The sequence below is a fragment of the Opisthorchis viverrini genome (genome assembly GCF_000715545.1).
Source record: "Opisthorchis viverrini unplaced genomic scaffold opera_v5_228, whole genome shotgun sequence".
In the NCBI taxonomy this organism is placed as follows: Eukaryota; Metazoa; Platyhelminthes; class Trematoda; order Opisthorchiida; family Opisthorchiidae; genus Opisthorchis; species Opisthorchis viverrini.
The window spans coordinates 403,305-414,881 of record NW_008751882.1 but is presented as its reverse complement, the minus strand read 5'-3'; the positions used below and the strand labels follow the sequence as shown (position 1 = coordinate 414,881).

Genomic DNA, 11,577 nt, shown 5'->3' with positions numbered 1-11,577 from the left:
CCAAACGAAAAGATTTTTTATTTGCCTGAAAACATGCCAATTCGCAACGAACACTTTTAGCCCGACACTTCCTACCTCACGGCAATGTTCCTAGCCGAATTCAGCGTGAGATTCTTTGATAACTTCAGAAATACGGCAGTAACTAAATTCGGTTGCCCTTATTACATCTTGCCTCTCGGTGCAAAAACAGTGGGCTAGGGAGCAAGCCAATGGTCAGCACGGAAGTCAAGAATGATAATGGCTCTGTTCTGTAAGAGGAAGCAGTGGTCATATATCTACCATCCAGTAGGTCCGGGAGCATCAAAGATGCGTCCGGTAACCAGCGATGTTCACTTTTTACTTGAAGGCTATGATGCGTCCGATGGTGTCGTAGAGGTGAGAATTTGGCTTTTGTGACTTCCGGTTTCCGGTCTTTGGTGTCCGACCACATGCTCCGCGTACTTGTCTGGTGACATTCTCGATGACTCCACTCTTAACACTTCAGTCAGCCTGACCCTCGGCGTTAGTCGATTGGGTCACTTTTGACCTGCTTGCTGGGCTTGGTGATTGGTTCTCGAACGTTCTGTCACCAGTCCGAGGGTCCAAGAGTCATTACCTTCCAATTGTTTGCCTTTTCAGGTATGATTTCTACATGAGTACACATAATTTACATGATGGAAAACGAAACCAACATCTATCGCTGCATTTTCTTTATCATTAGCCGGCTCCGCATTACTGACCGCCCACCCAATATTTGCCTTAGCCTCTTTCAGAGCCCCTGGCCCTTCTAGTGCCACCTTCAGCTCCGCCATCACAGCCCTATTTCTAACCGACTCCTCATCTTAAAATACCCTCCGCCGATGCTAAAAACACGTTTTTTGTCCCGTCCATATTGAACCTAGATCTCCCCACACATAGTGTAGCTGGGCCGCCGGCTACCGACACATTCCCACAACTCCCTTCTCTCATGTCTTTCATTCGGGAACCGGCGAACGCAGGGACACTAACCACCACGGTAGAGGAAATAGGGCGGTGAAGGCAACCAATCAAATCTGAGAACGTCATATCACGATGCAATGCAAATCAAGGCCACAGAAAACAAGGTAATTAAATTAGAAGGCGTTGGAATAACCAATTCAACACAAAGAACGCAGACCACAACGCAACAAAGATCAAAAACGGACCAATAGATCCACTAAATTCGTTACACTTCAAGTAGTCAATCAACGCGCATGTTACATAAACGCGCGCAGGCAAGGAAGGAGTGCCCACCCGATGATGTCGCCTCGTATGGTGACAAAACGTTTTCAGCCAATTGCCAAGCTCGGCGAACAGATCAACAGCCACCTGATTAATAACCAATTCTGGATTCCTTATTTTCTCTCAAGTCAGTTCAATTTGGCTACCTTTCTTCCGTCTTTGACCCGTCCCGCTGAAAACGCCACCCGACAAGTCGTCTGCAATAATATTTCTAATCTCCGTGCCAATCCCTCCTATCTCCACAGTGAAGACACTCCACCGACCCATCTATCTTCTCTTCCATCATTTTAAGCCAGTTGTCATCTGGCATTCTACGCTCTAATGCCATCGAATCTGCCCACACAAAGACCTACTAAATCCACCATATGATTCATTCAGTTCTGGCTCTAATTTTATCTCTGAAACGACTGTGGCAAAATTAAGTCCCTTCGCTCCCCGCAACGTCACATTATAATAATGTATATTCCCAACTTGTCGGTGGCATACCGCCTGGCATGATCATCCGTTTACAGTCAGGTTGGGGTATGATAGGGGGATTTGTGGGTTGTGGGAATTGTGCAAAAAGGGGACAATGTCATTAACAGTGGGAGGTACTCGATTGAATAATAATAATATGTTTCTTTTGCAACTTGTAGGGAACAATAGGCATGAGGTCCGACTAATTCAAAGACTCAGTCGGCTGACATGAACTAGAACTGGAAAACCATTACTGGCCATGAGTGACCTTGGGCGGTTGAGTACATGGCCGGAGTCATAACGAGCAAAAGTGGAGGTGGAGATGGGATAATTCGAATAGGGAGAACCCGGCAAGTTTAGTCTTAAAAATATAGTGTAATCTGAGAACAAGCAGACTCACTGGTTGCATTGTTGTTGGGAAGTCAGGTGAAGGGTTGAGGTTGGATGGGGACACAGAGGTGGTTGAATTTGAACGAGAAGTCCAATAGGTTAGAATGAATGTCACGTTTATCGCTGCTAGACTTAGCTTTGTATTCCTGCTAACCATTTATTCGCCCTTACTGGCTGATCAGTTTGGAGGCCTCGTATTCTTCTGTTGTTCCCCTTTTTCTCTTGCCTTTCTACTTCAGGCGCTCGGGCTCATTGGGGTCTATGAAACCAGTAGGCAAGAGTGCACGGTTGAGGGGAGGAATGGAACAGTTGCGGGTGTACTATCAAACTGAGCATGGCAGTGCCGTGCCATCATTGGCCTGACATGCTTCGGTTTTGGACAGTCTCGTGACGGACGTCACATTTGAGATGATTCGTCTTCGGTATGCAGTTCATTGAGCAGCGGTATTCATTTCAGCCTGGTCGAGGAAACAAGCTGGAACGAAGCCGATATGGGACTGCAGGTTTTCTTGGCATGCTTGGTGATCCCGGAGTTGTAGATCATAGGCCAGGTGGAGTGGAGGCCACGTCGTCCAAGGCGGGCACTTCCGAAGTTTAAAGCTTGGGAAGGTGAGGGGATGGGAGGAGATTTGCAAAACATAGTGAGTTTGAGGGGATATAAAATGGTACCACCCATCCCGGAAGTTTACTCCCGTCAGCTCTTAAACACCAGATTTCCACGTTACCATTCTGCGCACTTATATCGGATACAACTAGATCGCTTGTCGTGGAATATGTATGTTAGCAACCGTTGGTAGCTAGTGCATTAAGTACAAATCCATCTATATCCCATTCCATATAATCACTTGTCATCACCTTAATTGCGGCAGACGTCAAGTTTCTTTCTATCTATATTAATGCATATTACCCCATTTAGTGTCCCCTCACCATTTTTTACAAATCTCATCAATCCCGTCATCTTCCTTAGCTTTGAACTTCGGCAATGCCCGGTTTGGACGACTAGTTAGCTGATATCCACTCCATCTGGCCTACGACCTACAACTAAGGGATACCAAACGGACCAAGAGGACCTGCGGTCCCATATCGGCTTTGTTTCAGCTTGTTTCCTCGGCCAGCCTGAAATGAATCCAGCTGCATAATGAATTGCCTAATGAATTACACCCCAGCCCAATCAACTTAAATGTGACGTCCGTTACGGGGCTGTCAAAACTGAAGCATGTCGGGACAATGATGGCAAGGCACTGCCATACCCAGTTTGATAACACACCCACAACTGTTCTATTCCTCCTCCCGACCGTGCCCTCTTGCCCACTCGTTCAATTGACTGTGAATACGGCAAACTCCTAACTTACCCCAACTGTCTCCAGGACATACTCATTCCAGCCTGTTTGACTACTCGCTCTAATTTAACCATTTCTGTGTCCCCATGTCCCCATCCAATCTAACCCCTGAACCTGACCTCCCTACAACAGTGCAACCAGTGAGTCTGTTTATTTTAAGAATGCACCATATGTTTTAGACAAAGCCGGTCATTTTCTCCCACTTCGAACTATCCCATCCCCATCTTCACTTTCGCTCGTTGTGACTCCGGCCATATACCGAACCACCTAAGGTCACTCATGGCCAGTAATGGTTTTCAGTTTTAGTTCATGCCAGCCGGCCATGTTTTTGAACTACTCGGACCTTACAAGTTGGGAAAAAACCTATTATTATTTCATTGAACATTTCCCACTGTTCATGACACTGTCTTTTCTTCGCGCAATCTGCTCTACCCGCACACCCCCAGTCATGCATCATTCTTACTGTGAACGCATGATCATGCCAGAGGGTGTGCCACCCACAAGTTGAGAATAGGCATTATTATTATTGTTCCGTTCCTTCTCTCGACTGTGCCCTCACATCCACTCGTTCAATTAACTGCAAATACGACAAACTCCCCACCTGACTCCAGCTGCTGAACTATTCGTTCGAAATTAGCCATCTCTGTGTGTTTGTGCTTCTCACAAAATTCAGCAACTTTCTGTAAAGTGACGCCGGTGAGTCTCTACAGTTTCGATGTAGACCGTGATTCTGTGATTCCTCTGAACGCTTATCCACCTTGCTAATCCCTCCACTTCGTCATCTCCACTTACACGTTTTGTGACCCTGGCCACGAGTCCAGCAATTTAAGGCCACGAGGCCTTAGCAGTGGTTTTAGGTTTTAGTTCACCATGACCGGCTGGATGACGCCAAATCTGCTGCTTCATTTGATCTAATATTCTGGTTCCTGATTTTTCACCATTTTACATTTTTTTGTCATGTGTCAGGCAGGAAGCCTATCGTTTTGTCCTCATTCGCTCTGTTTTTTGTGCGCCATCCTCAAATTCTAAAGCTCCAATCTTGCTCGTGTGGCGTTTTGTACCCTTATTTTACTTCCATTATAACACCACGTATTTCATCAGTTGCATAATAGTTTTTTGTTTAAATACAAAAACCACAAAAACGCGCACTTGTACAATTTCTCATAATGCAAGCGTGATCACGTGCTTCGACTATCTTCTGATTTCGCTCGCGCTTGCAGCGGTCATTCGCGAGTCTCATGTACCAACTCTGGTACCAAAACATTTCAGACATCTTCGGGATCTATTATATGTGGGGAACTGTTCAGAAGAAGACCTCTGGACCAACATAATTGGATTATGATTTATTCGCTGACCTGGGCCAACGACGAACTATTTTAAAGAGAACAGTTGTTAGTGAGTCTGTTCCATCTAACTTCTTTATTTTTGTATACCCAACCTAGCGTAATTATTTTTATTTCTATGCCACACACTCCTGGTAAACTAACTTATCGGGAAGCCAGACCACTACACTCTATATTCTCCACAATAACGCATTATAACTGTGCTTCCCTTCCAATAACGGTTTAGTGGTGACCATGCCCACATCAAATAATTCCTACCCAAATGATGCTGTCCACTTTCTTAACACATTTTGCCCACAATCAATGCCAGTCATGCTTTTATTCTGACCGTAACATTATTATCAAACTAGATGGTATGCTACCCACAGGTTGGGAATAGGCGCTATTAATTACATTATGGCAAGTTGGTTATGAATGGAGCGTAATCTGGAATAGCATGCAGAATAGCCATCTAGAAGGTTTCAACTGACCGCCGGGAGAAAAATCCTTACCGTTAAGCACTACGGTTTCGTGTTGTCAGGCGTCAGGCTGTGCAATAAGCATTGCCAGAAAGCCTAAGCAGGAGCAGCTAATTTTAGCGATGGCCGAACACAGCCGTGGACGATGGCCACTTTGTTGATGTTGATTGGAAGCAAGTACTCGTTCCGGGTATCAAGAAGCAAAAAGACTGCAAGGCCTTATCGGATACAATAAATGGTTTATCTCCCAACCTTTTGGGAGCGTACTAATTGAGGCACGGTCGGGAGAGGATTAAGGAGCTTCGGAAATGAAGCAATAGAGTGACAGATGCCTGCTCAAATGCAAGTGACAACTCGGGGCAGACTGCATGCACCACTTGAATAGAGGGAGCCATTGATAAGTGGGGTGACTAACATGCGGGAACCGTGTAAGAGCTTTTTGGCAAGTTAAGCCGGCCATCAACATCAAACTAAGTCAGCAAGGGCAAAAGGGGCGTGGTAAATTTTTAAAAACGGTACATTTGAGGGAGTTCGGAGACCATATAATATTAGACGAATGCGGCGAAACTTCAAGGAAGGAAAAGGCGCAAATTTCAGTAAAGGGGCCAGTAGTGTGTAGTAGGGGAGTGCGCAAACGCTTTAGGATTAACAGGTTGAGCCGCGAGGCCAAACAGACTCCGAGGTATCGATAAGTAATGCATCCTTAAAGGGAACATGTCCATATCAGTATTAGACAATAAATAAAACTGCCACCTCGACGGCGATGGGACTAATCAAAAGGCGATGTAGTACACCCGAAAGGCAGATAAGGTATCAGGTCCGATTGAAAAAATCCGTGTGGCATTTGGACATGTTAATGCTGGACAAGGAACAGTAGGCACAGTAGACATTGCATGTAAGTGAGAACCAATTACGCTCGATCGCCCTTAACCAAACTAAGAAGTGCCCAGGCATTAACAGGAAGAGTGCGGGTTAAAAACGTTTTAAGTATTGTGATCGATGCGCTGCTGGCTGTTTCTAACGCGAATTAGACCGCTGTACATTGCTTCTTCACCATCGAGCATTTGCTGGTCTCACTGACCAGTGAAACTAGATAAAGGTGAGCCCGAGCGCCTGAAGTAGAAAGGCAAGAGAAAAAGGGGAACAACAGAAGAATACGAGGCCTCCAAACTGATCAGCCAGTAAGGGCGAATAAATGGTTAGCAGGAATACAAAGCTAAGTCTAGCAGCGATAAACGTGACATTCATTCCAACCTATTGGACTTCTCGTTCAAATTCAACCACCTCTGTGTCCCCATCCAACCTCAACCCTTCACCTGACTTCCCAACAACAATGCAACCAGTGAGTCTGCTTGTTCTCAGATTACACTATATTTTTAAGACTAAACTTGCCGGGTTCTCCCTATTCGAATCATCCCATCTCCACCTCCACTTTTGCTCGTTATGACTCCGGCCATGTACTCAACCGCCCAAGGTCACTCATGGCCAGTAATGGTTTTCCAGTTCTAGTTCATGTCAGCCGACTGAGTCTTTGAATTAGTCGGACCTCATGCCTATTAGGCGGTATGCCACCGACAAGTTGGGAATATACATTATTATAATGTGACGTTGCGGGGAGCGAAGGGACTTAATTTTGCCACAGTCGTTTCAGAGATAAAATTAGAGCCAGAACTGAATGAATCATATGGTGGATTTAGTAGGTCTTTGTGTGGGCAGATTCGATGGCATTAGAGCGTAGAATGCCAGATGACAACTGGCTTAAAATGATGGAAGAGAAGATAGATGGGTCGGTGGAGTGTCTTCACTGTGGAGATAGGAGGGATTGGCACGGAGATTAGAAATATTATTGCAGACGACTTGTCGGGTGGCGTTTTCAGCGGGACGGGTCAAAGACGGAAGAAAGGTAGCCAAATTGAACTGACTTGAGAGAAAATAAGGAATCCAGAATTGGTTATTAATCAGGTGGCTGTTGATCTGTTCGCCGAGCTTGGCAATTGGCTGAAAACGTTTTGTCACCATACGAGGCGACATCATCGGGTGGGCACTCCTTCCTTGCCTGCGCGCGTTTATGTAACATGCGAAGGCCATCTGTTATCTTCCGACGTGATTGACTACTTGAAGTGTAACGAATTTAGTGGATCTATTGGTCCGTTTTTGATCTTTGTTGCGTTGTGGTCTGCGTTCGTTTGTGTTGATTGGTTATTCCAACGCCTTCTAATTTAATTACCTTGTTTTCTGTGGCCTTGATTTGCATTGCATCGTGATATGACGTTCTCAGATTTGATTGGTTGCCTTCACCGCCCGTTTTCGCGCAGTCACCACTATTCGCAAGTCCCTCAGTAATACCCCATTCTGACTGTAAACGCATGATCATGCCAGACGGCATGCGACCCACAAGTTGGGAATAAACATTATCATTTTCATTATCATTATCAATTATGTGCAAGAGAAATTGTCACCAGTCCCCGAAGCACTGTTATCAGCTTTATCTGTAAGTGGTGCGTAGCGATGAAGACTTTCGTGCCTATTAGTGGGAGCGGAAGGTAGATATGTTCCCTGCTGGATGACGAAATGGGCCTTGGTGCGATGAAGTCTCTGTTATGACGGAGGTGGATACAGCTATGCTCGTCGGCCATTGGACATTGCAGAATATCTTCAGGCTACCCCAGGTGAATTTTTATTTTTCTGGCAAATGCCAGCTTTTTTCTCCTGTGGTCTGTGAGGTTGCCAGATACATAATTCAAACGAGGTGAGCCCAAAACTGGTTGCAACAAACAGTAGTCAGTGGTATTTTTTGATTTCCTGAACTTAAAGGCGAGGCTCAGAACCGCCGGCGATGGGCGATGCAACCGTGCTACTGGAGGGGTGGCGAGTATATAAACGCATCCGATGCAACGTAACAGGGCGGCCCTCCCTTCAGGGCGTACCCGTCCACCGCATGATGTTTTCTTCCCTCGTGCATGGTTCCAGATCCGCAAGGCGGAAAGCTATCAATGAGTCATAAATGGGGTTTGTGCATTAATAAATACTCCAGCTACCTTTTTTAGTCGGGGGAAGGCAAGGCTACTAACGGCAGCTCATTCAATTCGAACAAGCCAACAGCATACAGACGCTGGTAGGGGCAAGTCACGGAGAAGAAGTGAAAGGACAGCCGTCATTGAGACGGTAGGGATGGAATGGTGATATTCAGGGCGATTGCACCTTAACTAAATGGCGTCGGAGCGTTGGTGTAAGCTGCACTGTCAAGCAGAAGCGTACCGCGATGTTTTGCTTGAGGGCATTTAGTGGGGCAAATCATCAAACCGGTGCATATATAAGCGCAGAATGCGCTCTTGTAATTAGATTAAAACGACTTTGATTTGGTTCGGAGCTCGGCTCGGTCAGTCAGAGTTAGGCTGAGAGCATCAGTCATTGGGCAGAGGTGATAGATCAACCCGGACTAGGGACTTGATTAGGACGAGGTATAAATCGGCTGGGGAAAAAGAAAACAACCAGGCCAGTGACACCATATCTAGATTTAATAGGCGCTTAAGTCATACAGTGACTTGAAGAGAAAGGAGCTAACTTTGCTTTGTTTTTTTCAGATTTTGTCCGAGATCAACAGTTGCTAGACAGAGTTTATAGTGTAATCCGGTGTGGGGACTAGACTAGTACGAGGTGTAAGTTGGTTGGGAGGAAGAAAGAAAAAACAACCAGGCCAATAACACTGCATACTTAGAACAAGCAGGCATTTAAATTCTTTATTAGCTTAAAACGGGTCAAGAGGTTAAGGAAGAAATGATAACAGGATCCTTTACGTGCCCACTAACTGTAACGTCGCTAAACTGAAATGCGCACTGGACCTAATTCGTAGAGGAGGCCAAAGGGTAGTCGGGCATTAAGTAAAACGGCGGCAGTTTCACAGGTAAGGAATTTGTCCGTGGACTGAGAAAAACTATAATGATGCGTGATGCTTTGTAGTTGCTCAGGAAGGTTATTCCAGATGCGAGCGTAATAAACCAGAAAGAAATGGTAGCGTAGGTTTATACGAGCTGAGGGATACACTAAGAGGTTGCTGGAGTTACGGAGTCTGTAGTGAGGTTGTGAGTTTATATTTGGTCGAGCCTCTGCTATAAAGGCGCTTTTATGCAGCATACGGTATAAGGGAGTTGGATTCAATTTTAACCGTCCGAGCCATAGTGGTTCGAGTCCTAGGTTTTGACAGCGGGAGCGGTAAGAGAGGGGGTTTGACCAAGAGAAGAGCTTTTTCGTGAATAAGCGTTGCACACTTTTAATTGTGGGTCGGCAACTTTGGGTGTAAAAGGAGGAGAATGCGGGACAGAATTCCACGACTGGTCCTATGCATAGCTTAAAAATCGCAGCCACTGTGTCTGGGAAATGACAGGAGGTCGGTATTTAAAATGAGCCTGTGCGCTCTGACAACCTGAAAGTACACCTGGTGGGAAAGCTAAAAATACAGAAGTATCTGAGGCCGAGATCTTTGATCTCCGTGGAATAGGTGATAGGATTTCCAGTAATTACGAAAGCGTCAGCCGGGAGAGAGCGGCGGCGGGAAGTTACGCAGGATTTTGTGGATGAGAGGCTTAGGCCAGAGTCGTTTGAACAGCGAGTCAGTGAACCCAAGTTCCGCTTAATCTGGCGAAAGGAAAGGTCTTGTGCAGGGGGGAATGTGCACGCGATTTGTACGTCATCCGCGAAGAGGAAAGCCTCACCATGGAATATGGTGCCGAAGATATCAATGATGTACGGTAAGAAAAGGATGGGGCTTTGCATGCCTCCTTGGATGACTCCAGTATTGATCGATACTAGAGATGGCTGTACGTTCCCGATTTGCTTTATTTGCCCCATGTCTGATAAGTAGGAGGCGAAATACTGAAATAAGGTTCCAGCGATGCCAACTGTGCCAGGTTTGTGTAGCAGGGAGGCATGGGGACTTTTTGGATGTCCAGATAGACTGTTACAGTGGAGTATACAGCGTCGTAGGCCGCTGTAACGGTCTCAAAGAAATGAAGTTGGCAGCCATTTACGGATCTCTGGGATAGGAATCCGCACTGTCGGTCATCTGTGGCGTTTGTAGCTAGGAGAAACCTGATTAACGGGCCTTTGATCAGACGTTCGAGGGTTTGCAGTAAAAGAGGAGTATGAAGAGGAGTTGAATCCCTCAGTCACTGGACGTAATTTGCCTGGGTCCGGATTTAAAATGAGGGCAAACAACAGGTTGTTTATACTGGAAGGGGACAATTTTAGAGTTTTCTGAGTGAGTAGAAGAAGTTCAGACAAGGGTTTTGACATATTGACTGCCATATCTCAGGACACGTGATGGTATGCCGTCGCCTCCCGGCACGGCGGAGTCTTTGAGGGCTTGAAGAAGGGCTGATAAATCAGCTAAGGAGATGCTCACGTTGCTAATCTGTTGCAACGTTGTTGCAACGCTGTTACTCTGTTGTAGAGATGAGGTGTGTGGCGAACGTTGTAGGGTTGAACTTGACAGAAAGCGGTAAGTAGCAGCCGAAAGAGTAGGCTTTCAAGAGGTCAGCTATATTGACATGATGAGTGACACAACTACCTTCGGCGGAGCGCAGACATGTGACTTGGTGACAGTTTGGGTTACAGCGTCAACGAAATTGGCGGCCGAGTAATTTACATCTAGAACGGTCCCTGAAAGCAGTTCTCTCTTCTCAGCATTCGAGGGAAACCAGTGAGGACCCTTGGTCAGTTGAGAGCTTGTTGATGAGTATCAATGAGATTTCCGATATCCTGTGTCGGCTCGGTGTATTTTATTGTCCAAGGCTTTCGATAGCTTATCATGCCAAGAGATGCCAGGGTAAAAACTCTTAGTGGGAGAAGCAAGGTAGAGAGAGGTCAATAGGTTCTGGTTGAAGATATCACAAATACGTTGTGTATCTGCTGAGCGAAATAAGTCGTTCCAGTCCCGGGAGGCCGGCAGGGTTGAAAAAGCCAGCAAAATGTCCGGAGTCGGGAGGTGAAACAAAGAAGGACTCGTAGGAACAGCTTCGCCAAACCTGACTGCATTGCATGAAGCGACGCAGTGATCGCTAACTGGGAAGCATGGACCAACTTCAGTCGTAGCCAAATGGTCCCCATTTGAAAAATTGAGGTCTAAGGTGTGTTCCCCACGAGTGGGGCCACGTACAGTCTGAGACCAACCCTCTACACTAGGTTGGACAAGCAGCGAAGCATAACGAGCGGGGCCCAAAGTGTCGGGACCGCCGCAGGCTATTCGCACAATGAGATTGGGCCCAAAGGGGACCGCCGCAGGCTATTCGCACAATGAGATTGATTTCTCGAAATCTACGGCATTTTCAGACTTGCCACTTCACAGTGTGTGTA

The 11,577-nt window shown here is 46.2% G+C and overlaps 1 protein-coding gene across 1 annotated transcript in view; it reads left to right on the top strand.

Moving 5' to 3' along the window:
* Positions 1-306: 306 nt before the first annotated feature.
* T265_08566 (hypothetical protein) overlaps positions 307-11,577 on the top strand; it is a gene marked incomplete at both ends in the record, with an annotated part of 34,633 nt that continues 23,362 nt past the window's right edge. The window contains one exon of the mRNA XM_009174411.1: positions 307-375. Coding sequence (XP_009172675.1) covers positions 307-375 — 69 coding nt within the window. The remainder of the gene's footprint in view (positions 376-11,577) is intronic.